Source organism: Telopea speciosissima, chromosome 10, assembly GCF_018873765.1.
Source record: "Telopea speciosissima isolate NSW1024214 ecotype Mountain lineage chromosome 10, Tspe_v1, whole genome shotgun sequence".
Lineage (NCBI taxonomy): Eukaryota > Viridiplantae > Streptophyta > Magnoliopsida > Proteales > Proteaceae > Telopea > Telopea speciosissima.
In genome coordinates, this window is record NC_057925.1 from 53,573,244 (window position 1) to 53,600,911 (window position 27,668).

Here is a 27,668-nt window from a genome sequence, read left to right on the forward strand (position 1 = left end):
AATATTCATGTGAAGTGTATGTTTTACCCATATAAGAAAGCACACCTATGTACTGAATACAAATGTTTCGGTCAGAATTTGTACATTCAATTCAACTTACTTCTGGGCCAGATTGACACAAAAGGAGGAATCATAGACAAAAATAAAAAGAATAAGACAATATTGATTACTTTTTTTTCATATATATTGCTGACTAGAGTTTGAAATAGATCACATTATATTGCCTGCTTCATCTGATCTCTAACCTGAAATTTTCATAACCATTCAAAAGAGGATGAGATAAAAGGACAACATGAACAAGGCAGCATCTAAAAATAGTACAGCAGACTACTCAAAAGGGTGACTTCTTCATTTCCAGCGAAGTATGAACAAAGGCCAAAAATTTTGGGAAAAGATCGATGGTATTGTGGGTGGACCAGAGGAACAATAGAATTCAAATACTATAATAATAGGTTAACTAACCTTGATGTTGAGTCTCAGCAGCTGTATTTTAATGCCATGGAAAGATTACACGAGTAATCAAAGTTTAATTCCCTCAACTCCAATCAGATTCTGCCTACTTATTTTGAAGATATTCAAGACCCAATGAGACCTTTGTGGTGCGCATAGGAAATGATCAATACAAAAATGGAAATACAAGCTATTCCCGAGACGATAACCACCTGTTAATAAGAGAAAGGGGGGGGGGGGGAAGGGGAGTCATCCAGGTGTATTGACTATAACATTGGCAAATAGAAATAACCAAATGTATTATGCAGAAGACTTTAGTTGAGTTGGGTATGCCACAAAAGACTGCATTACTTACCCATTTAAACAAGTAATCATGGTTATCATTCCATGTATATGGGATGTTCATGCCAAATATTCCAGCCACCAAAGAGTAGATGGATAAACAAACAGTGCCAGCACTTAAGAAGAGCTCCAGCTGTGGACATAAATTAGGCAAGAGAGGCTATGATTTATAAATGAATACATAAGAAATTGCTCTATCAAGCCAGGATCATGTACCCTCAGAAGGAATCAAGAATAAGAGGAACTGATGCAGAGGATAGCTAGAGGAGAAATTGTAAGAAATCTACGGAGAGCTTCAATACGTCACCTGAATCAACTGATTTCGATGATTGTCAAGCTGCAAGAAAGGATACACATGAATTCTTTAGGTCTTGAAACATTCATGTTGCATCCAAAAGAGTCCTCTTCTATTAGTTTCACATGATCAAGTTTAAAAATGATTACCTGAATATTAATGTAATCCTCTGTGTCATCGATATATTCACGCAGCTGTAAGAAAAAAGGGGTGGGGAGGGGACTGTTATGCATGAATAATGAAGTTTAACCAGCTAACACAGAAAGTAGGGAATACAATGGATTAGGAGGGGGGTGGTGAACAATCTGAACTAATCAAGCATTCAGGACAAATATACTAAGATCCAACAGGTTGGATTTGTGTCAGTAGAATGTATTCAAATTTTTAACAAAACACCCCAGATTAATCTGATTTCATCTTTCAATCTATCATCCATCCATGGATGTGTGTGCTGTTGTTGTCGCCTTATTTTAGAACCCTGATGCTATGATGATGGCTATTGGGTATAAGATGATCTCTAAAACTATGTCTGGCATGTATCTTCTTATTCATTACCAATTACACATTCCAATTACATTGCCAAGTATCACCCTGAACTAGAGCTCTCTCAAAGTTCAAGAGAAAACCAGTAATAATGGAAAAAAATATAGCGTATAAAGAGCAAGCAGCAAATTAGAAGCACTGAAACAACATATTTGGAACTGGACACAATGAATGAATTACCAAACCGGGGGAGAAAGAGAGAGATGACTAGTAAAGGTTAGCTTCCTACATTATTAATGCCTGGTCATTTGTTCAAATTCCCACAAGACCGCATGCCATTTCATAGCTCTTGTCTATCTTCTAGGGATGCAGATAGGAAGTAAAAATTTTGACCGATAAATGTTCAAAAATCAAAATAATATCCTAAATTTCATAAGTTTTTCCCCCTTTCTAATTGTCAGAAAATTATAAAAATAATATTAGAAAATTCTCAAAAAGTATAAAAACCCACAGATAGTTAAAACCCATCCCATAAGCACTCACCATCAGAGTAAATTTTGAATTAGTCGCAAACCATTCTTAGGATTACTTGATATCAGTTGAAAACTATTCTTTGGATTACTTGATATACCTATAATATAATAGAGTAGAAGGCAACCGAGTATCCATTTGGTTTAAGCAATGATGGAATTGAAACAGTATAAGGTGGAAGAAATTGTGTATAAGTTCCTCCTATTCTAGAAAGCAGACAATTTCTTTACTATGCAACATGTGTGTTAGTAATCTGGCAGCATCCATAACTTCAGCAGAATGTACCGTAGTCAATTTGTTCAATGTCCCGTCAATCTGCATAAAATATGCCTGCAATATTTAAAATAAGCCAAGTTAGGATTTAACTTGACCAAGTATGACCAGCCATGAGTGATAAGATAATTGTGAGAACCTCAAGTAACATTTCAAGCTCCTCAACATCATTCTCATCTCCACGAAAGGTTGCAGCACTTGCCCTACTCGCTCTGGATATCTTTGATCCTATAGTAGGAGATGCAGTGAACCAATTAGGTGCACCAGAGGCACTAACAGGTGAAGAAGGCCCACCCAATTTTCTTGACAAGTATAGGTCGGCCATATCATCATCATCATCCAGAAGTTGTTCAAGTTCATCTCTTACCTGGAAGCAGCAACATTTGTTACAAGTCAAATTCCTAAATATGCCCAAAACCAGTCTAGTTTTCAGTATTTAGGACTCCAACATACAAGGAAACAGCTTTTTTAGTTCTAATGTGCAGCTGAAAATACAAATGAAAGCATAATCAAGAAACCATGGTGGATAATATCTGCATTTGAATTTTGGTCTTGTTATGTGCAGCATATCGTCCAAGTACTGAGTACACAGTCAAAACTGAATATTATACATTCACTTACGAAATTATAAACAGTCAAGCAACAAAAACAAGGACTTGATTATCACTATAAAAATGAAATGAACTTGGATAGATGGTTAAGAGTCTACCATAATGTTACCCCTCCAACCAAATTTGCCAAGATAGAAAACCATTGACAATGTATGCTACAACATCCAAAACCTTTTCTGTTAGCTTTTTTTTTTTTTTTTTTTTTGGGGGGGGGGGGGGGGTGGGGAGGGGAGGGGAGAGGAGAAGAGGGGATGCATACAAGAGGTATCACGAAAACTGGAATTAATAACATTTATTCAGGGTTTTGTCATTTGTTAAGTCAGCCAGACCTGCAAAATGAGAAGTCTTTATCAGCCTGGGAAAACAGAATGACCAGATAGAAACATAGCTATCAAGGCGGCAAGGCGACCAAGGCGTTGGAGAGGGTCCAAAATGAAGGCGACACCAACAAGGGGACCAAGGAGTCTGGACACCTAGGCGATGCCTTGATAACTATGGATAGAAATGTCCTAGCTTGCATGAATTGAGTCAAGGCTTAAGAAGATCACCTTGAGGATTTGTGCCTCAAAGAGTAAGACACACATGAAAAGCATTACTAATGGCTATAAAATTGTTTTTTTATCAGGGGCATATGCCTCATTAATTAATTATAATAAAAGCTTATTGTGACAAGACTGAGACATTAGTGATTATTTTATGCTTTTCTTCAGCTTTGGAATTAGATTGAAATATCACTTCAAACTGCATTAATACATCTACAGTTGAACTCTTTTTCAGGATTGAGCTCCCACTGTATTACCTCAGAGATTTCTGGTGTAATCTGTCCGCAATGAATTCTAAAATGACTTTCTTGCAACCATTTGCTAGAGCAAATTTAGCATATCAATATTTTTTTGCCCTTCAATAAAAAATGTCATAATATAGAATCACATGTAATGCACCAATTTTAAAAATATTTAAACACCATTCCCTTGTGTTAATGCATTTAAAGTAGTCAAGCACACCAAAAAAAACATAAAATTGCTAGATACAACTAAATCATAACTCATAGTGCTTGGATACCACCGAGATTTCAGCAAGATTTCAGTATTTTCGGCCAGACCGACATGAGATGGTAAGTACAAATGAAAAAATGCAACATCTCGGTCGAAATTTCGACTGTTTATTGCATCTCGCCGAAATTTCGGCCAAATGTTACAAACCCATGTTATAAAAAGGCAATAACTTGTGACTCTCGGTCGAAATTTCAACCGAGAGCTCTCTGGTGACTCCCATTTCGACTGTTTGTGCTGTTTTGGTGGAGAGAACAGTCCATCGTCATCAGAGTTCAGTGCATCACATTCACATCCATATAGGCAGTTCACTGGGTTGGGGGAGCATATATCTTCTTCATCCATTCCGAGTTTTGAGTATGACTCCCAGTCACAAGGACGTATTGAATTGTCTTTTGTAGATGACATCTTCTCCTACCCAACCCACCAGTCGTACATTCTGGCAACAACATCATATCACAATGGCTCAGTGGGTAGTTCTTCACAGTTTGGTGACCCATATCCTAGGATAGGTTACCTTCAGTATGTCAATGAGGCAATTTACATGGCAGCTGTTGAGGACTATATTCGTTTCTTTTCCCAGACTATGACATGGCATTCATTTGTCCTATAGTCAGAGGACAATGCACGTCAGCTCCATCGGACCATGAGTGGGATTGATCCTAGACGACGCAATAATTATTATTAGTAGACACTTGTATTAGGAAAGTGCATTGACATCCAAATTATGTACTTAATTCTACGAATCATTGACCCTATGTTTATATGATTTACTTGTTTAACTTGCCTATTATGGCTTCTAGTACTTAGTCAATGTGTAAGTATACATTAGGATTCGACCGTATACTGCCAATCAAGGGTGCAAATCCAAAACACCATTTTGGGTGTCTATTTTTGCAATATGAACGTTTACATATGTTTAAATAGCCTAAAACAAGGTTTCCATTAAGTATCAGACTTTAATTTGGCCTAAAACCCACCGAAACGGCCAACCGAAACTTTGTGCAAAAAGGACAAGATTTCGGCGAAATTTTGCCGAAATCTCGGTATCTCAGAAATTTCGGTCAGGCCGAAATGGCCCTCTAAGACGAGATTTAATACTATGGATACCACAACGCATGAGAGAGATAACTCGTACCTTTTGAACTCGAGCAGTCAACCTTGTCATTGCACCCTTCAATTTACGTACCCGATCCAAGTTCCGGCTACTAATCTGCAAATTGTGCCAATAGTTTTAACAAACCAATAGCAAGTTTTTTTTTTTTTTTTTTTTTGGGGGGGGGGACTCAAGTCCAATACCAACGAATATGTTACCAATGAAAGGCGCAAACCCAAACCAATTTGAAAAGGAGAAACTAAATTCCACTGTAACAAATTACATCTATGAAAAACAACATATAAATAATTCTTCCAAATAAACAATTTAAAGCCATATACAAATGCACAGATGTCAATATTTCCCAGACAACATAAGCGCACAATACTAATTGTATAAGTTTATAAAAAGTGCAGGAAGTAATGATAAAGTCGGATATCAATAAATGTTATTTACTGCTGTTGAGCTTGCCATACGGTATTGGTATCACTGACCTGATTTCCTTCCTTAATGTAAGAACCAATTCCCAAATAGACAACTAGGAACTGATTCCACAGTAGGATCACATTGTTTTAATCAACGCCATTAGGTTACAGCATAAAAATCAGCAATAGAAATAATAGTAACACCTAACAGCAAGGTGTTTCAACACTATGGACTCTTGAGAATCTGAAACACTACTTAAGGATGAGATCTAACCATCAAAGAAACCAACAGTTCTCTTCTCAGGTCTATCGCACGACATTGAACAAACAGAATTTTCTGGAAACAAGGTAATAACAGAATTAGTAACTTAGTAACCCTGATGGGATTGAGATTCCCATCGAGTATAGTTCTCTTAGGGATGGACCACCTTTCAAAACCTCAGGCCAAACTAATGGTGGGATGCTGAGATATGAAAGAATTCCAGAATTAGTAACAAAACAACCTCAGATGGGGATGGTCTTCCAATCGAGAGTAGATCTTCTAGGTTGAAATAAGTCCTGATACATCCAATATTCACCGGGCCAATCAACGACCGCCACGTGTCACAGACGACCCGCTCCATAGCTAAGGGGAACGAACCGGGGTCCCAGCACCACTCGGGGGCGTGGCCACCACTCGGACGCGGCCACGCATCAGGGCGCGGCCACACATCCGGGGGCGCGGCCTCACCCAGGCGCGGCCTCCTCACGGCGCGGCCTCCTCACCAGGGCACGGCCTCCTCACCAGGCGCGGCCTCCTCACCAGCGCGGCCTCACTTAGGCACGGCCTCACCCAGCGCGCCTCCTCACCGGGCGCGGCCTCACCCAGCGCTGCCTCCTCACCAGGCGCGGCCTCACCCCGCCCCGCCTCCTCACCAGCGCGGCCTCACCTAGGCACGGCCTCACCCAGCGCGCCTCCTCACGAGGGAGCGGCCTCCTCACGCGCGGCCTCACCGCCGCTGCCTCACCCAGCGCGGCCTCCTCACCTGGGCGGCCTCCTCACCCGGCGGCCTCACCCAGCGGGCCTCGCACCCGCACACAAGATCGTGGGCACGTGAGGTGGGGCCACCCATCTATGACCCTTCGTATCGCTAAGACTCATGTCACTACCAGGACTCTAGATCGCCGCTTAGAGGTCACCTCATCCAGACGGATTCAAGCACCAAGGACGTTATCACCACACGCAGTATCTATCCACCAAGGATCCCGATGCCACCAGGACACTCCTCCCACGGGAGACGACCAATCAGGATAGAGCCCCGTTACCGGGGCCTCTATCCACTCAACGGCACAATCGTCAATCAAACGGGGACTCTCCACACCGCCATATGCTACTATAAAAGACAAAGGTACACAACCCCATAGGGGACATCTAAACTCATACCGAATAATCACTATTCATCGTTGTTGCCAGGAGATCTAACTTTGGCATCGGAGAGCCCTAGGCCGGAACCACACCGGTTCTCTGTTGACCCCTTTGGTCCACTTGCAGTGACGGCACTCGCAGACCGCTCGACGATTTCTTGACGCAATGATTGGCGCCGCCTGGGAACGACGCTAGCCATTACAGCTACTAGCTCGCTTCCATACTCATTCAATGGCACGAAGGAAGACTACCACCACCAACAACGGAGCAAGGAATGGATCACCACCCCCAGTGCTCTCGCCGCGAGCCAACGACCAGACCATGTCCCCTCGGAGGAGGAGATCCCCCTTAATGACCAGTTCGTGATCGCGAGCCCAACAATGACGAGGCCAACGATGTGGTGGTGGAGGTGACACGACCCCAATGCTCCACCATCGTGGGTCGATCAACGACCGCAACGACAGATCCTCGATGAACAACGACTCTTTCGAGAATACCGACGCAGCGTGCGACATCTCACCGTCGGAGGACTTCACCAAAGAAGGGTGGAGTCCATACCTCAACAAGAGCCAAACCCTAGGAGATCATCTCCCAGGGGCGCGAGATCGAGAGACTTGAGCGACAGGCAACCCCACTCCGCGCGGGGAGCCTTCCCAAAGATCCCGGAGAACAAGAGACCTCTCGCCACGGTCGAACGTGGGAGGACGCCAACACCCAAGGCGAGGGTGTCTAGCCCGCAGAGATCGGTCCGGAGGTCCATGTTTGACTGGACGACCGGAAGAAAGTCACATACCACGACAAGCCGGACCTACAGAGAAGAAAGCCCTCACCTTCACGACAGGTTCATCACGGCATGACCATTCACCATCCCGCCAACACTCAAGGCGGGAGGGGACATCAGGAGAGAGCGTGAACGGGGCCGCAGCGAACGTCCGGCCAGGCGTGGGGGGGCAAGGGACGAGGAGCTCGATCAAAGACTCGCGACCTGGATGAGAAGTCTGGAAGGGTTGAAGAAGGCACCAAAGGCGAGACACATTCCATACCCGGACAACACCCCTTCTCGGCAGAGATCATGTCACCCACACTACCTTACTGTGTTTCGACTACCCACCTTTGAACTCTACAAAGGGTACCACCGACCCTAATGACCACATCAACTATTTTAATGGCATGATGACGTCGTATGGGGTCGGACGTGGTATCCGTCGGCATTCCCTGCGCCCTCAAGGGAGCAGCCACATCATGGTTCTCCAGTGCTACGACCGAGATCTATATGCTCGTTCGCAGAGCTATGCGAACAGTTCGTCACCCGCTTCCAAAGCAGCGCAAGCGAAGAAGACCACCGTCAATCTACTAAACGTGGTACGTAACCCTGGGGAATCTCTCGGGAATACGCTACAGGTTCACCAAGGAGTCCCTGGAGGTTCGAGACTTGGATGACCGACACACGCATGCAGCCCTAGCAGGAGGTATTAGGGACCTGGACTTGATCAAGGACTCGGCACGCCACGAGACCGGGACTATGAAAGAGCTCCTGGAGCGGTGCAACGAGTTTGCAAATATGGCCGAGGTACTACAAGCTAGAACAAAAATAATCGAGGCCAAGCCACAGACAACAAGAGGTCAGCACCGATGACCGCAACGAGGGTAAGAGGTCGAGGACAGAGCGCCGACAAGAGAAGAGCGACCGCCCATCTAGGAGGACAGATCGCCGCCTGAGAGAAGCAAGAGGGCAAGCACCCCCGAGTTCACACCATCGAACACCACCGGTCCCGGATACTCATGCAGATCCAGGACCGTGACCTACTCCATTGGCCACGACCCATGCTAGCGCCGCGAGAAGCGAAACCCTAACAAATATTGTCTCTTCCACAAAGAGAATGGGCACGCACACGAGGAGTGCTATCAATTGAAGAGAGAGATAGAACAACTCGGTAAAAGCAGGAAGCTTGAACAAGTATGTGAAGGGGAGATGTGACAACCGCCAAGCCAAGGAGATAGAGGTCGCGACGGAGACAGAGTGGAGCCGAGACGAGAAGAAAGAAGAACAGATCGAGAGAGAGACCGCCTGAAGAGCGGAGAGATGCCACAGAACCTAGTGGCACCAAGGGACCTCCTATCCTCACCATACTTGGAGGACCAGGGCAAGAGTCCACCGAAAAGCTAAAGCTCATGCCAGGTTCGTGGGAGTGGCAGAGAAGCCAAGAAGATAGCCAAGATCGAGGCGGTGATCTCCTTCTCGGATGAAGACCGGAAGGACTAAACTTCCGCATGAAGATGCCCCAGTGTAGTACAGTAGAGGTAGCCAATCGACCAGCACACGTGGTATCGATAGACACAGGGGCGTCCGTTGACGATCTCCTTGGACGCCTATCGACAATTCGGGTTCGGGACGACCAGCTCAAACCAGAGCCCACTTATCTCCATGGATTCTCAGTGCCACCGCCTCCATCGAGGTACCATAGAGCTACCCGTCACCTTCGGGTACACCCTCAACAAGTAACCATCATGGTAAATTTCATGGTAGTCAAGTCCGTGGTGTCCTTCAACGGCCTCTTAGGGCGACCATCACCGATGCACTCTTAGAGGAGTCATATCACCACTTCACCAAGATGAAGTTCCCCACCGAGAACGGGGTAGGCGAAGTCCGAGGAGATCGAAGAAAGCAAGGGAGTGCTACGCCACCTTCATGAAAAAGAATAATGGCAACACCCGTGGAATGGCACTCGCCTAGAGAGCATGATCAAGTGACGAGAGATGAACGACAGAGAGAAGGGGAAAGCCTGGAAGACCTCATCCCATGGCCCTCGCCCGGACGACCCTCCAAGGTCGTTCTCAGTCGGCTCACGCTAAGCGAGGAGCAGTAAAGAAGGGCTTGGACACCTCCTCCAGCGAACATGGATGTCTTCGCATGGTCGACCTCCGACATGCCAGAATACCACGTCCATAGCGGAACACCGACTACATGTCGACCCTACCAGAAGCCCGCTCAACCAGGCGGCGTAATTCGCCCCGACCGACAAGCAGAATCAAGGAGGAGGTCGAGAAGTTAAGCCGATCGGGTTCATCGAAGGAGAAGTTCCCAACCTCGGCTCGCCAACGTGGTCATGGTACCAAAGCCAAGTGGGAAGTGGAGGATGTGTGTCGACTACACCGACCGAACAAGGCATGCCCAAAAGATGAGTACCCATCGCCCGGATCGACTCTATCGATCGACGCCACCGCCGCCATGAGATGCCGAGTTTCATGGACGCCTACTCCGGATACAACCAGATCCTCATGTATGAGGATGATGAGTCTTACACCGCATTCCGGACGGACAAAGAGAACTATTGCTACAACGCATGCCGTCAAGTTAAAGAACGCGGGCCACCTATCGAGAATGGTCAACAAGATGTTCGAGGAGCAGATCGGGCGCAACATGGAAGTATATGTGGATGACATGCTCGTGAAAAGCGCCCACACCAACCAACACCGACCGACCTAGAGGAAGCATTCACAAGATCGAGGAGGAACCAGATGAAGCTAAACCTCGCAGTGCGCCTGTGTAACGTCGGGAAAATTCCTCGGGTTCATGGTCTCAATCGTGGAATAGAAGCCAACCCATCCAAGATCAAGGCCATCCAAGAGATGGCACCTCCTCGAACGGTTAGGGAAGCGCAGAGGTTGAATGGAAGGGTTGCCGCCTTTCCAGGTTCGTGGTCACGATCGGGTGATAAGTGCTTACCATTCTTCAAAACATTGAAGAACCTCCGAAGCTCCCAAGGACTTCACATGGACGGAAGAGTGCCAAAAGGCGTCGGAGAATCGAAGGAGTACCAGAGAGCCCACCCTTGCTTGGGGCGACCGGAACCTAACGAAGAGTCGCAGCTCTACCTCGGCCGCCACCCTGTCGCGGTCGGCCGTAAAGATCTTGAAGGAAGAAGACAAAGTCCAGAGGCCTATCTACTACGCTGCACCATGTCCCGATCGATGCGAGACCAGTACACTAGGATCGAGAAGGTAGCCTATGCATTGGTAATGGCAGCCAGAAGCTACGACCATACTTCCAAGCCCATACCATCACAAATCCTCACGCACCTACTCCTTGAAGAAGATATTGCATGCCGGACGCCTCCTGACGATTGATAGCATGGGCGTGGAGTTACGTGGAGCATGACATCAAGTTCCAACCAAGGACAGCCATCAAAGGCCAGGCTCTTGCAGATTTCATTGCAGAGTGTACCCGCCCCGAGATCGAGTCACGAACAGTGGGAGCCCAAGAGAAGGATCACGGATCGTGGGACATGTTCGTGGACGGGTCGAGCAATGCGGCAGGGAAGCGCACTGGCTCATATTAACCAGCCCCGAGGGATTTCAGATCCAATATGCTCTTCGGTTCACCTTCCAAGCATCCAATAATGAAGCAGAGTACGAGGCATTACTAGCTGGACTCGGTGGCCAAAGCCATCCAAGTCACACACCTATCCACCCCGGAGCGACTCCCACGTGGTGAATCGGTGAATGGAGAGTATGAGGCAAAAGATGAGAGGATGGCATCATACCTAGCATGCGCTCAAGCATTGATCGAGGGTTTCGAGAAGTTTGAGATGGTTCGAGTTCCCAGGAGGAGAACGCCGCCGCCGATGCCCTATCCAGCTAGCCAATGAGGAACTCCAAATTTGGCTAGCGCTATCTATGTGGAGATCCCGCACGAGCCAACGTATAAGGAAAAGCAGTTAACGAGATCACTGAGGGACCTAGCCGGATGGACCCTCTACTCAACTACCTCCAACGATGTCTTACTGTAAGACAAGGCCGAAGCAAGGAAGATCAGATGAGAGCCGCAGCACACCGTCCCAGATTTGGGCACTCGCATGCGGGGGCAACAAGACCACTACTCCGGTGCCTAGGACCCAAGGGGGCAGAGTACACCTTAGCCGAAGTCCATGAGGGGATATGTGGAAGCCACATGGGGGACGAGCCCTAGCCTACAAAATCCTCCGCTGTGGACTATACAGCCACGAATGCAAGAGGAGGCCATCCAATATGCCAAGAAGTGCGAGCAATGTCGGGCTGTTCGCCCCAAGCATCCCATCTACCCGCCACCAAGCCGACATCAATCCTCAACCCCATACCTTTTGCCATGTGGGGACTAGACATCTTAGGCAACTTCACCGCAGCACCAGTGAAATGTAGTACCGGTCGTCGCGACGACTACTTCACCAAGTGGGTCAAGCTAAACCTCGGCCAAGATAACAGACAGAGATGGAGAAGTTCGCCCGCGACGACGCCATCTACAGTTCGGGTACCACGGATCCTCGCCTCGCATAATGGAAAACAATTCAACAACCCTAAATTCCAAGCATTCTCACACATTTACAACATCGACTATCGGCCTGCTCGGCTGTAGCATACCCAGTGCCAATGGTCGTGGAGGTCACCAATGTAACGCCACCGAAGGAGTCAAGAAAAGGCTAGAAGGAGCCAAAGGCAAGTGGGTAGAAGAGCTCCAGCGCGCTCAGGCATACCGAACTACAAAGACGGACGCCCACAGAGAGAGCCCATTCCGCCAGCATATGGCATCAAGCATCGCAGAGAGGTCTCCGCGCTATGTCCCATAGGGTTCTCGCACTTCAATGAACGCACCTATGTCGACGGATCGCAGCGTAACCCAGACTTTATAGATGAGGTCCGCGAAAGAGCACTACTATGAACGCCGCCTACCAAAGAATGTATCGCTGTGTACTATAACGCCAGTGGTCAAGGAAAGGCTATTCCACCAGGGAGATTTAGTACTACTGAGGGCAAGTGCATCGCAGCCACAATATGGGAAGTCACCCAATCGGGAAGGACCCTACATAGTCTCAAGCGTATACGCCAGTGACTTACCGCTGAAGACTCCAGGGGCAAGAAGGTAGACCGCACCTGAACTCGAACATCCAAGAAGTACTACCAAGAGAAGCATAGCAAGAGTGGTAGTGATAACGTGTGAGCGTGAGGAGTAGCAAGAGACTACATCAAGGACAATGTGAATTTCAACAAAATAAAGAAATGTTGCAAGAATACTTGTCTTCTCCTACCACTCAATCGAATCACGGCCACTACATTAAGGCAACATGCCAACATCGAGGCTTCATGCCTAAGGCGATATGCCAACACCGAGGCTTCATGCCTTAGGCGATATGCCAACACCGAGGCTTCGTGCCTAAGGCGATATGCCAACATTGAGGCTTTGTGCCTAAGGCGATATGCCAACACCGAGGCTTCGTGCCTAAGGCGATATGCCAACATCGAGGCTTCGTGCCTAAGGCGATATGCCAACAAGGAGGCTTCGTGCCTAAGGCAACATGCCAACATTGAGGCTTTATGCCTAAGGCGATATGCCAACACCGAGGCTTCGTGCCAAGGCGATATGCCAACACCGAGGCTTCATGCCTAAGGCGATATGCCAACACCGAGGCTTCGTGCCTAAGGCGACATGCCAATATGAGGCTTCGTGCCTAAGGCGATATGCCAACATTGAGGCTTTATGCCTAAGGCAACATGCCAACATCGAGGCTTTATGCCTAAGGCGACATGCCAACACCGAGGCTTCGTGCCTAAGGCGATATGCCAACCGAGGCTTCATGCCTAAGGCGACATGCCAACACCGAGGCTTTATGCCTAAGGCAACATGCCAACACCGAGGCTTCATGCCTAAGGCGACATGCCAACACCAAGGCTTCATGCCTAAGGCGACGTGCCACCACCGAGGTTGTATGCCTAAGGCGTCATGCCAACACCGAGGCTCTACGCCAAGGCGTTAACCCACCAAGGTCCAAGGATCACCAAGGCACGACGCCACTACCAAAATCCTATGACTATCAAGGGTCGAAAGCATCAACGCGCAAACGATCACCCGGAGACAATGCAATCAATATCAAAGCGACAAGGATCAAATCATATCAACATCTAAAGAAAGAGTCAAGTACATACAAAAGCAAGCATCACAATCCAAAAGTTATCATCAAAAAAGTCAACATCCGGAAAGAACATCTATAAAATCGGGGGCATCTAGTGGAGGAGCAGCCTCTCGATCCGAAGGAGACATCATATCGCCTCAATGGACAAGCAACACTCCTCCTGGTAAGACCGCACCCTCCTCTCGTCACCACAACATCATCCTCAGGAGAGACACGAGCCACTATAGCCCCTCGTGTAGCACAGAGTGACCTCGGGGAACCTTGAGAAGTCATAATCACGGTCTTCTCCAGGATGCGAACCGCCAAGTCCGAAGAAGTCAAGACGCTAGGAATGAAAGCCAACTTACTCCTAAGGTCGCCAACAAATAGAAGCTCTCGGAGGCCCTACGACCCTACTAGGGGTGGAATCTCCAGAACCTCCTCCTCCCCTTCACTACCAACAGGGGAAGGCAAAGAAGAAAAATATCCGCGGGGAAGAAGACTCCTCAAGGGATCCAACCACGACCGCAATGATCGAGTCATTAGGTGAGGACATGGATAAAATAATGAAGCAGACTAGCTACTTGCTCGAGCAACGATCTCCCAGCACAAGAAGCCAAAGAAAAAATGAAATGAAGACCACCCGCAAAGTATAAACAGCAGATCCATCACAGACAAGAAGAAGGGGAGTGGACAAGCATGAGGGTCCATCACACCCACCCACGTGTGGCCACCATAGGCGCCGCCACACCACACAGCACAGCCATCCCAGCGCACCTCACACCCGCAGCGGCGGCCACCCAGCGCCGCCTCACGCAGCGCGGCGACGGGCTGCCTCACGCCCGCAGTGCGGCCACCCCAGCGCGGCCTCACCTAGGCGCAGCCCCGCAAAAAAAAAAAAAAAAGAAAGAAAGAGAAGGGGTCCGAACTTACCTCAAGGGGAAGGCGATCGCACCGGGAGGCAGTGCACACGACGACGCGGCCACACCACCGGGGCACGATCAAGCAACAGAGATCACAAGAGGGAAGGCACTCAAGCCAAGCACCACTTAAGCTTTCCAAGCAAACCAAGGCACCAAGAAAACACAACCAAACACAAGGACCCAAAATCAAGCAAAGTGGATACTAGTGGAGGTGACCCAAAACAAGCACATGGTGGGCACCAAAGAGAGGACAAAAGACAAAAATGGGGAATTAAAGGAGAGCAAAAGGGAGACAAAAAGTAAGAAAGAGAAATGAGAAGTGAAAGAAGAAGGGAGAGGAAGGAACATATACCCACAAAAAAACAAAAAGAAAAAGTGTAGGAGGTAAGGTTTGAACCCCAACCTCTCCTACCTCATTAGTGGATTTACAGTGCAAACCCCCAAGGAAAGTCTATTCGCAGCGGACCCCTCACTATGCAGAGACACCTACTCTCTTGGACATCCTATCCCAAGAGAGTGGGGGCAAATGATACATCCAATATTCACGGCCAATCAACGACCGCCACGTGTCGCGCATTTACCCGCTCCATAGCTAAGGGGAACGAACCGGTCCCAAGACCACTGGGGCGTGGCCACCACTCGGACGAGGCCACGCATTAGGGCGCGGCCACACATCCGGGCGGCCTCACCCAGCGCTGCCTCCTCACGGCGCGCCTCCTCACCAGTGGCGGCCTCCTCACCAGCGCGGCCTCACACTGGCGCGGCCTCACCCAGCGCCGCCTCCTTACTGTGGCGCGGCCTCACCCCGCCGCCTCCGCTCCTCACCAGCGCGGCCTCACCTAGGCACGGCCTCACCTAGGCACGGCTCACCCAGCGCGCCTCCTCACCAGCGCGGCCTCACCTAGGCGCGGCCTCACCCAGCGCGCCTCCTCACGAGGGCGCGGCCTCCTCACCGTGGCTCGGCCTCCCGACCCGCGCCTCCTCTCACCAAAGCGGGCCTCACCAAACAGGCCTCACCTAGGCGCGGCCTCCTCACCAGGGCGCGACCTCCTCACCCGTGCGCGGCCTCACCCGGGGGCACCGACCTGCACACAAAGATCGTGGGCACGTGAGGTGGGGGCCACCCATCTATGACCCTTCGTAGACGCTAAGACTCATGTCACTACCAGGACTCTAGATCGCCGCTTAGAGGTCACCTCATCCAGACGGATTCAAGCACCAAGGACGTTATCACCACACGCAGTATCTATCCACCAAGGATCCCGATGCCACCAGACACTCCCTCCCACGGGAGACGACCAATCATGATAGAGCCCCGTTACCCGGGGCCTCTATCCACTCAACGGCACAATCGCCAATCAAACGGGGACTCTCCACACCGCCATATGCTACTATAAAAGACAAGGTACATAACCCCATAGGGGACATCTAAACTCATACTGAATAATCACTATTCATCCTTTTGCGCGCCAGAGATCTAACTTTGGCATCGGAGAGCCCTAGGCCGGAACCACACCGGTTCTCTCTTGACCCCTTTGGTCCACTTGCGTGTGACGGCACTCGCAGACCGCTCGACGATTTCTTGACGCAACAAGTCCATAAAATCCTAGCCTATTCTAATGGCTGGATGATGAAATATGATGGAGTTCCCAATTTAGAAAGTAGGCTTCAAAATAGTAACTCACTGAGCCCAGCTTATTCAGCCATGAGATGGAGCAGCAATTACCATTGAAGGAAGGCCTTTGGAAGGGTTTCACTCTGTCAAAAGAAAGGCTGAATCAGGTGGTTGGATCTGTACTGTCTTGGGCTTGAAGTTCTCTACAGGAATCACCAACTCAATGTGACTGCAGGGCCTAATCTTTAATCTCCAACTAGTACTCGATAGTGTAACAGCAGGGCAGCCTTCTCAGTGTGCATTTGGTAACGCTCCCAAGATCATTTTTCTTGTTCTTTATTCCATTTGGGACCAGAAATATGGAATAAAATATTTGGTAACCATGGATCGTTTTCTGTGCCCATGAAACGAACCAGGTCCCAAAGTCATCCCAAAATGACTTTTACGAAACATGGGTAACAAAGTTTCTCACTCGCAAGACCAGTTTCAAGAATTGTTGATCCGTGAAAACCCGATGAAATCCCGATAGAATACCCACGCTTCCTATCTTCTCGAGACCTCTCTTCTGCGACCTCTCGTCGCTGAAGAAGCAAAGGGCAAAGAGGCTTTCTCTCTCTTTGGCTCTTCAACCCAGAACACCTAACATGCTCCATCCTCTCTCTTCCGTTACCGCCATGCCCACCTTTTCTTCTCCTTCTTCTTCTTCCTCCTCACCTTCTCAGAAATTCAACAATAGAAATTCTTCCTCCTCGAATTATACTTCTCCTACATGTTCCGGTCCCTCTCCCAAATCCTTCCTTCTCTTCTTGTCTACCATTCTGCTGCCTTTTGAGAGTCCCCTTTCCCCTACAATTTAGGGTTTCTTGTGTTCTTCACTGTCGCAGTTGTCTCTGTCGAGATCTGTTGCAGTTACGGGTCCAGAAAATGCAAGAATCCTGGTTGCAAGAGTATGAAGAATGCCATGGAGTTCGACCTTCAGGTGCAGACAGAGGATTGCTTGAAATCTTCCTTTAAGGAGATCGATAATCTGCCCTGTAAAGGTGGGTCTGAGGTGAATCCCGATTATGATTGATTTAGGTATAATAGTCTTGTAATGTAAGAGGATCTTTTCACAGGTGACTAATTCAGTTACTGAGACTAGAAATCTGTTTGTCTGTTGTAATATTATCCTTGTCATTGTAGTGAATATGAAATCCCATGTAAGATTATTTGGAGCTGGAAACTTGGTAGTGTGTAACTTTGAAAACAGATTAACCTGACTGATGAACATGTTTTCCAATATTGGGCTAAATCCAATTGTAAAACCCAATTCAAAAATTTTAGACTGATTTTCATTGCAGGTGATTTATGTATTTGAGGGGGAAAAAATCTTGCCCAAAATTGGCCTCTTTTATCTAATCTTTCCCTCTGCTACAGACCTGTTTTTGCCTTCTTTGTTAGAGATGATACCAAATGCCATTTGGTTCAGGAACTCTCCCGAGAACAGTTTTAGAACAGGTTTACCAAACGCCCAAGTAGAGGCAAAGAATCATCTTTCAATGAAGAAACAACAAAAGATGATTTTGTCGAAGAACAGCATTCTCAAAATGGAATCGATACCAAATGCAGCCTGATTAACAAAGTAACTCCAGCAGTATCCTCAGAGCTTCAACTGCTTCTCGGGAGTTGGTTATATCACAGACAAAGAAATAGAAAAAGTAGACGGAATCGATGAATAGAAGAAGAAGGAAGAAGGGAGAAGGCTATCTCAGCCAAGGGTATCTCACCCAGAGGTCTCTCTCCTCACTGCCTCTCACAGATTCTCATTGCACAAAGCAAATAAATTATTCATTCATTAAATAGTGGATTGGGCATTCAGGCTCTTACAAACATATAGAGCTTATCAGCAATAACTAAAAATACAAAGAAAACTGAGAAAAGAATCCCACGCATGGTATGGGATATCTTGTACAATATGTAGTTAATAATAAAAGGAAAGAAAACAACTTAAATTTAAGTAAATGAAATCTAATTAATGACTAGTAACTGAAATAACAACTAAATAATTAAAGGATTGCAGCTATAAGTCTCCCCTACGCAAGAAACTACAGCTGCTGACTGCTGTAACCCACTCCAAAAAATATCTCCACGAAAGTCATAAAGTAGGGTCCTTAATGGCTCAAACCTGGCCCCTCAATTGGGCCTAATATTAAAACTTAAATGGCTGAAACTGTTGGGCTCGATGGGCTTCTTGGCTGGCAACTGGAGTACATTATGGAGGAATCCTAGTTAGGGTAGGAGTGAGAAGAAGAAGGTTTAAACAAAGTTCAGATTCAAACTTACTGGATTTGAAGAGATCTTCAATGGTAGCAGCTTTGAAGATGAACAATGGAGTCTCCCGATCTTCACGATGCAAGGAGTCGATTGGAGATCCACCAATCCCTTCACCTTGATATTACTCACAAGGCACACTCAACAGAGCAGAGCAGCAGCTATGGCAGCAAACAAAAACTTTTCATTAATCAAATTCGTATTCAATGCTGGCCTCCCTTACAAACTTGTATAGAAGACTCAAAAATAGACTTAGACACTAAAAAGGAAAGGCCTAACCCAATCCTTAACCTATTAGCTAACTTAAACTGACTAGGAAACTGAAATAGACTCAAAATAGAGTCCTAATCCAGCCTAACTAAACAACTAAAAGAAAAACTAATAAAATCACTTAAATTGAACCATTGGTTGAACCGGTTTAATTTAAAACACCAAATAAAAGGCTAAGTATGGGAGCTAATCCCGTATGCAACCTATTTACCCAGATTTTAGGCCCATAAAAGTGGTCTATTACATTAGAAACCCATGGGATCAAAGGCCCAACATGTATGTAACCCAATCCTAGACTTATTCCCAATGAAACAAGCCCTATTTGGTGATGAATCTGCATCAACTCTCCCCAGCTTGAAAAAATTCGTCCTTGAATTTTGTAGTGATGAGGGGGAAACAACATGTGAGTAGCAGCTTTGACCATTCCCAAGCAGAACTCTGTTTGCTTGTAGACTTTAGAGATGTAGTCTTCAAGGCGTGGAGCTTTCTCTTCAAAGAACCATAGTGGCATAACAAACTGTATGTGCTCGACCTCTTCAAGAACAACATCTTGGATGTCGATGATTTCTTGTGGAGTGTTCTCAATCACCACTTCATCTTCCATATCCTCAACCTTGTCTACTTTGCTCTCTTTAGTGTAGACCTCTTCAGTAGTTTCTTCTACCATTGTGTTTTGGACCTCCACATCAATTTGATGGCCGGGCTTCTCAACCATAACCTCAACTACTGGTGCAGCTTGGTCTACTTGAATTTCATTAGCTATAGGTTCTTGAATCTCTTCAACACAAACCGCCTTAGTAGAATCTTCTGTTGGTGCATCCGTCATTGGTGAAACTTCAAACACAGTCGATGCCACTTGTATTTGAGTTGACATGTTCGGCAGTCCCTGTGGCTGTACAGCCGATGTGGTCACCTTTGGTTGTAACCCTTTTAGAGCAAAACAATGGTATAGATGATGTCGTTCAGGTAAGACACACGAGTTATTTTCAGGTTCAATCCAATCTTGTCGCTCATCTAACCAATTACAACCTACTGCAATAAAGCTCCTTGGAGATGGTACCGGCTGACACCAAGCACCGTCAGAGTATGAGGAACGCTCAAATTCAACATATCCACCACGGATTATGAAATAATGTTGTTACGTCGCCTCTCATCAACAATTAATATGGCTGTGCTCCCATTGGGTAGACGAACTCAGGTCTTAAAACGAATGGAGGTGGGTCTTTCGAGGCTTGGTTGGAGCTTCCCTCCACCATAGATTTGATACCAATTTAATGTAGTCCTAGATAGGTAGGAGACCTATAAGGAGCCAGGGTAATGGGGTCACACACAAAGGCTGGCCGATTGGGTTAGGGTTTAGTAATTTAGAGCAAAACTAGGGTTAAGGTTGGATATTGGGAAAGGGGTTTATAGGGTATTAACGGGTAGGTCTAGAGGGCTATTATGGTATAAAAAAGTTAGGGTTTGGATGAGTTTTGAAATTCTGCAATTTTGAGCAGAATTGAATTTTAGGTCAAAATTAGGGTTAAAGTTAGGTTTAGGTTAGGATTGTCTTATATGGTAATGATAGGCAGGTGTAGGGAAGTCTAATGGTATAGGTTTTATGATGTTTGAGTGAATGGAAGTAGGTTAGATGAGTTGGACAACAAGATAAGGTTATTTGAGACAATTCCTAATAGAGGGAGGACAAGGAGATTCTAGGGTTTAGGGTGGTGGGGTTCTGATGAAACTTGGATCGAGTGTCAATAATGATGTAAAGGATGTATGCTGAAAGTTTGGTTTGAAATTGATGGACAGATTTGAAGTTATAGAGGAATCCTAGTTAGGGTAGGAGTGAGAAGAAGAAGGTTTAAACAAAGTTCAGATTCAAACTTACTGGCTTTGAAGAGAACTTCAATGGCAGCAGCTTTGAAGATGAACAATGGGGTCTCCCGATCTTCACGATGCAAGGAGATAAGTAGCAGCCCTCCCGATCTTCACAATGCAAGAAGTCGATTGGAGATCCACCAAGCCCTTCACCTTGATATTACTCACAAAGCAACCTTGATATTACTCACAAGGCACACTCAACAGAGCAGAGCAGCAGCTATGGCAGCAAACAAAAACTTTTCATTAATCAAATTCGTATTCAATGCTGGCTTCCCTTACAAACTTACATAGAAGACTCAAAAATAGACTTAGACACTAAAAAGGAAAGGCCTAACCCAATCCTTAACCTATTAGCTAACTTAAACTGACTAGGAAACTGAAAGACTCAAAATAGAGTCCTAATCTAGCCTAACTAAACAACTAAAAGAAAAACTAATAAAATCACTTAAATTGAACCATTGGTTGAACCGGTTCAATTTAAAACACCAAATAAAAAGCTAAGTATGGGAGCTAATCCCGTATGCAGCCTATTTACCCATATTTTAGGCCCATAAAAGTGGTCTATTACATTAGAAACCCATGGGATCAAAGGCCCAACATGTAACCCAACCCTAGACTTATTCCCAATGAAACAAGCCCTATTTGGTGATGAATCTGCATCACATCATCTGTGGGAATGCCACCATTCATAATTTGCCAAGTGAAAAAGCCAATCTTAGTGGGTAAAGTCCGATTCCAGCACCATCTCGCAAACGACTTAACCTCCGTTCGAATTCGGGTTTTGTTCCAAACCGCTTTTATAGAGAAAGTGCCGTCGCTAGTCGGGGTCCAAATGAGTGTGTCCTCTTTGTTTGATAAACAAAATGTGCTCCCAAGGATATCATCTAGAACTACCTGGGAATCAATCTGGACAAAGACCATCTTGACACCAAGAACCGTCGCCATTCAGAAAATCTCAAACTCGAGCCTCCAAGTCGAGATTGAGACCTCCATCTACATAGTTAATAAGAGGAGTGAGGACCCCAATCCGACCAGTTATCCAGCCAAAAAGAATCTCACCCTTTCCAATCAGCCACCAAGAATTAGAGATGAGAAAGTCCTTGTCAAGAAGGGCTCTTCTCCAAGAAACCGATCCAACTCTTCTCACTTTGGCCAATATTGTGAGAATGAAAATACCTATTCCTTTAAGCACGACGGCCTAAAGATGAAGCTTCTTCCCACGAAGGACCTCCCAGCCATTAAGCTCAAACAGATAGCAGGGTTATTTCTCTTCCAGCGAGTTGTTTTTGACGGCATCCTTGGTCCTCATCCAAACTCAATGGAGATGAGTTCTTTTTAGAGGGGGAGAATTGATGCAGTGGCATATGTGTGGACAGACTGATATGATCCGATCTGGAAACCTGATAGAGGCGAACCTGGTTTAAACCAGGATTTTTGTCTAATAAAGATTGGTAGGGGATGATATTGTAATCTTATATTTTATTTTCTGTTTTATTTTGGTAGGAGTTAGATACATAGGAATATCTATTGTTCTAATTTCCTTGTTTGAATGCAATTTGTTTTCTATAAATATGCTTGTAATCCAATGTAAGAGACAGAAAGAGTTGAATGGAAGAGTTTATGGTTATTGGTCTATGTTGAAGATCCGTGACAGGGTCGAGTGACCTCCCTTCTCCTTGCTGTGTTGCTGTTTCACACTCAGGCTACAGGTGCCTCTTCTTCTTATTCTTCTTCTTTCTTTTCCTCTTTATACCTGAATTTCATAACCCTTTTGCATATCCTGTTCTTATGGTATTACAGCCCCTCAAAGATTGGTATTGATCTCTCTCAAGCCTTGCCCATTAGTCCTAAGATTCTGGTTGTACGATAAGGACACACATCCATGTATGACTCAACCTATCAAGTATTCGGCTGAGAGGATTTGAGGAGCTCCTAACCATCTGTTACTGGTTTAGTGCCTTCCACCAGGTCTATTTTCCTGTGGGAATACCCATTAGTTGCTATTCTGGTATCCTTTAGCTGATTATCAGAGGCCTGGGTGTGAGTATCACTTGCTCGGAATTTCAAACCAAACTATGATATTGTGAGGGAATTCGATCATCTGGACCCATTGCGGTTTTACTGCCACTGGTCTTGGTCAAGAGGTTGAAGACAATCTCCCCACAATATGAATTACAATCCTATTGTGCATATTAACACAAAAGCCCTTGTACTTCTTAATTTATTGTATTCTTGTCCAATCCTTTTGTTAGTTTCCAGAAACACCCCCACTTAACTGTTTGATCATAGTTAAGTCCACAATTCTATCTCTTCACTAGTTAGTCTTGAACTTTAGCATATTTACAGAATTGCCACTCAACTCAACTTAGCCTTATCCCAACTAAATGGGGTTGGCAACAAGGATCATTTTTCTCCGATCAGCTCTCTTGTTTTTAATCCTAAGCTATGCATGTTTCCTCACCACTTCTAGAGTCACTTTAGGTCTGCCCTTGGGTCTTTTAACTCCTTCAATCTGAATCAAATCACCCCTCCGTACTGGAGCATTCAAAGGCCTCCATTGCACATGTCCATGCCACCTTAAATGACTTTCTTGCAACTTATCATGTATTGGAGCTACTCCAAAATTAGCTTTGATTTGTTCATTCCTTATTTTATCTGTTCTAGTTTTACCACTCATCTATCTCAACATCCTCATTTCAGCTACACTAAGTTTGTTTATAAGTTGTTTCTTCACTACACAACATTCATCATTGCCGGTCAATAACTGTCCTATAAAATTTTCCTTTTGATTTTTGAAATAATACGTCGATCACACAATACTCCGGATGCACCCCTCCACTTCATCCACCCTATTCTAATTCTTTGTACAACATCACCCTCTATTCTTTTTGCCACTGTTTCTTATATTTGAAATTTTATTAACATGGGTGGGCCCATAGCGACCCAAAATTAGGGTTTTGGAACCCGGGGTTGCGTTGAAACTCAGTAGCTCCTAGCAATGTGCATTCAGGCAGTGGAGCTAAGTAGCTAACCACCAAATTGATGTGATGACAAATATTGCATAACCAGTCTTAATGCACATCAGATAAGTATGGCAAATATATAACCTAAGAATGTTACTTGCAGAGTTGCAGAAAGCCCTGAAAATACTTGGAAAATAATATTCTCCCACAATTTTTTCCTACAAGAACAGGAAGGCCCAAGATACCCAAGTGTGACTTCCAGTAGCCATTCAAAATCAACTGAAAAAAACCACTTGCACCAAGGAAACCCAAGAAGACAGGAATGACCCAAGTAATATGAAATTTTCAGTTTTTATTTTTGTTTTCATCTAGTTGCTGCTTTAGATATAGGAAACTAGGAACGGCCAAGATGCTATGTGTATGGATTTCCACAAGCCATCAACTAATAACTGCAGAAACTGCAACAACCCAAGGAAGGACACCTTTGTTTTGACATATAAGCTGAGTTTAACAGAAAATTGAGGTGGTGATCAGAAATATGTAATCAACTAATTAATCTATTAGCAAAATCAGAAATAGGCAATAGACCCTCCACCTGTAGCAAAGCTAACTTCATCAGCATCTATCGAAACACAATTAGACAATTCCTGAATCAGAATGTAATAGGACAGGCACAAAGGACAGACTTAATAGCAGAAACTTTACTTCTACATATAAAAACCTAAACAATGATATTCTGAATAATGCTTGCTTGATCATAAAAATAAAATTCAATGTCAAAAAAAAACTATCCACAATCCAGTCTAAGCATAAAAACACCCACTTTTAGTGCATGCACACATAAAAAAATATAATCCTGAAATCCAAAGAAATCAACAATCTATTTCATTCTGTTACTAAACTAATCAGGTTATTCATCCAAAAAAAAAACTAATCAGGTAAATTTGTAAAATAAAGTAGAAAGTAACCTTCGAGGTTAGCTCATCTAAAGCTGGGTAAGCAGCAGTCTCCAGTTCTGTTGTACGTGCACCAAGAAAACTACAAATAGCTTCTAAGGCTACTTCCAGTGCCCGGAATTCAAATGGAGACTCTGCATAGCATTACTGAACATCATCACAAAATTACATAGACAAATAAAACTTTACAACTATTTTCAAAGATACAAAGACAGAGAAATTGGTTCTACGATTTTAGATGAGAAAGAGAACATGCTAGCAAGGAAATAATCACTTCCAAAAGGAAGGGATAAAACATAGCAGGAGAATCAATTAGGCTGTTAACTTTTTGTTTTTTGGGTGGGGTGCGGGGTGCGGGGTGGGGTGGGGAGGAGTAATCAACAATGTTTCAAACATTTAAAAAAAAGAATACAAAAGATATTAAAACTATAAAAGACAAGAGCTTCATTAATTATGATGTACCATCTTCTTCGCCTGCTTCATCATTTTGCCCACTCAGATGCTCCTTCCCATCTTCATCTTGGTGAACGAGATTTGAAGGGAGCAATCGCCTTCTAAGTTCTTCAACAATGGGAATAATATTATCATCTAGTGGATCCCGAAGCAATACCTATCACAGAAGAAACAACAGACTGAAATTAGTGTTTTATTTCCTTCTTTTTTACTGTTGATAATTGTTTACTTTTTACACTTCTCTATCTGATACAACAAACATGCCACTCAAACTGTAAATTTACTTGAGACAAAACCAATTATTTCATATAACAAATGCAAACAGAGATTCAACTAATAAAGTTTACCTCATCTGCAGTGATTATTGCTTTGATATGCTACACAACAGAAGCAAAGCCAAGAAACCAATAATTAAAAAAAGAAAAAGTCAGCAATACAGAAGATGCATGAAACCAAAAGAAACTCAGTAAAACAAAATATGCAGAGTAATTTCACCTCCAAATTGAGAACAATAGCCTTTTCTCGACCTAATATTGTAGAAGGATACGATAACAGAGGATCAAGGATCCTAAGATCTCTGGCATGAATCTGAACTCTCTGCATAATAGCATACTTGTCGACATCCAATATGGTGCCATCTCCAGTGCAATCCAGCAAAATCCAGCTTCTCGAGACAGCTGTTTTCTTATTCAGAGCAACCTGAGGATCAGCAGTAACACTGCATCCGTCTCGAGCCATTAGTAACCATCCCAATCACATGCCAGAGAACATTAGGTTTTCAAGAAGTAAACCCTCACGAATTGCAATCTTTCACCAGCTTATCGGATAGAAATTTATACGTGATCAATTGAGAATGAGAATCCACTGTGAAAACAAATTTTGTTAATTTCTGCAAAAACCGGAAAAGCTATCACTGGCACAGACGAATTCCAGTTTCTGTTAAGAAAAGAAACACAGAAACCGCCATTAATGGAAACTCCGAGGCTCTGAGAGATTGGTTAGCTTACATGGTTAAAGGCTTGTGGAGTGGTAGTGGACTGGTACGTTACTCAACTACTGTGCTGAAAATATGGAATGTAATTAAATAAAGGAAAATCTTCTTGTTTGGATTTTGGAATCTGTTTTGATATGTGGGTCCCACATCCCATGGATATGGAGGGTCCAGATTTTGGTCCCCATCCTCCCCATGTGAAGACCTGATTCGGACTCCTCAAAAACACATGCAAAACATAACGAGTCCGGATAGGACCCTCTATAGGGGTGTGGACCAACCTTTATTGTGTAGGGCCCACGCCAACACTCCCATGATCTAGGAGGAAAGAGACAGACACATAGGAGTGCTCACACAGAAAACTGCTTTCCATTTTTTTATTAATCTTTGGGGTAATTACTATCACTATCCTACACTTAGCCTATATTTATTAAAACTACCCTACCTTAAACTTCTTTTCTAAAACTACCCTACTTTTAAACTTTTAAACTTTTAAACTTTTACATCTCCTTCTACCCTCATGTTTTAAAATACCTAGATTACCCTTCATTTTCACCTAGTAACATGCTAATCTATTTAACATACCATTCTTCTTCTATTTTTTACTATTTTTGTCATATAGTAAAAAATGAAAGCACCCACCTGCTTCTTGTCTCTCCCGTTTTTTACTCCATTTTTTTCTTCTTCAATCTGTCTATTTAATTAATTTTTTATTAAACATTTCATCCTCATCATTTTTCTTTGAATAGATCGACCTGATCCTCACCGTGATCCAGTTCTTCTCCTTCGTCTCCGTTATCGTGTTGTAGGTTAATAAAAAATAAAAAACACGGAAAGGTAAATTGAACAAAAAGAGGAAGAGAGAGAAGAAGTGGGGTGCTTCGAAGAGAGTTGATCTATTCCACGGTTTTAGTGCACGGTATCAGAACGGGTATTGGTAACCTACAAAATTGATATGATACTGATACGATATCGGCCTAGGTCGGTTGTATCAGATAAAATCACCCCTGAATCTCCTTAAAATTTGAGTTTTCTGACCATTTTACCGCTTGTCTGTACCGTGCTATCAATACAGTATCGGTGACTAGCAAAACCGGTACGTATCGTCTGATACGGGCGATATGATACCGATACTTGGAACCATGATCTGTTTGAAGAAGAACGATGAAGATGAAAATGTTGAATAAAAAATTAATTAAATAGAAAATTTGAAGAAAAACAAAAAAAAAAAACGAATGGAGTAAAAAATAGGAGAGAGAAGAAGCGGGTGGGTGCTTTCATTTTTTACAGTTTTAATGATAAAAATAGTAAAAAATAGAAGAAGAGTGGTAGGTTAAAACTTAAATAGATTAGCAGGTTACTAAGTGAAAAGGAAGGGCAATCTAGGTATTTAAAAATATGAGGGTAGAAGGAGATGTAAAAGTTTAAAAGC

The 27,668-nt window shown here is 44.6% G+C and overlaps 1 protein-coding gene across 1 annotated transcript; it reads right to left on the bottom strand.

Annotated features, from left to right (window-relative positions):
* Window positions 1–494: 494 nt before the first annotated feature.
* Window positions 495–26,279, bottom strand: LOC122643053 (magnesium transporter MRS2-I-like). The gene is made up of 11 exons (XM_043836687.1): window positions 25,741–26,279; window positions 25,593–25,622; window positions 25,255–25,402; window positions 24,805–24,926; window positions 5,176–5,250; window positions 2,514–2,741; window positions 2,387–2,431; window positions 1,237–1,281; window positions 1,100–1,129; window positions 806–925; window positions 495–662 (listed from the first exon to the last, which is right to left on the bottom strand). Exons 1-11 carry the CDS (start codon window positions 25,981–25,983, stop codon window positions 576–578), a joined length of 1,173 nt encoding a protein of 390 aa, XP_043692622.1. The 5' UTR covers window positions 25,984–26,279; the 3' UTR covers window positions 495–575.
* Between the last annotated feature and the right edge of the window lie 1,389 nt (window positions 26,280–27,668).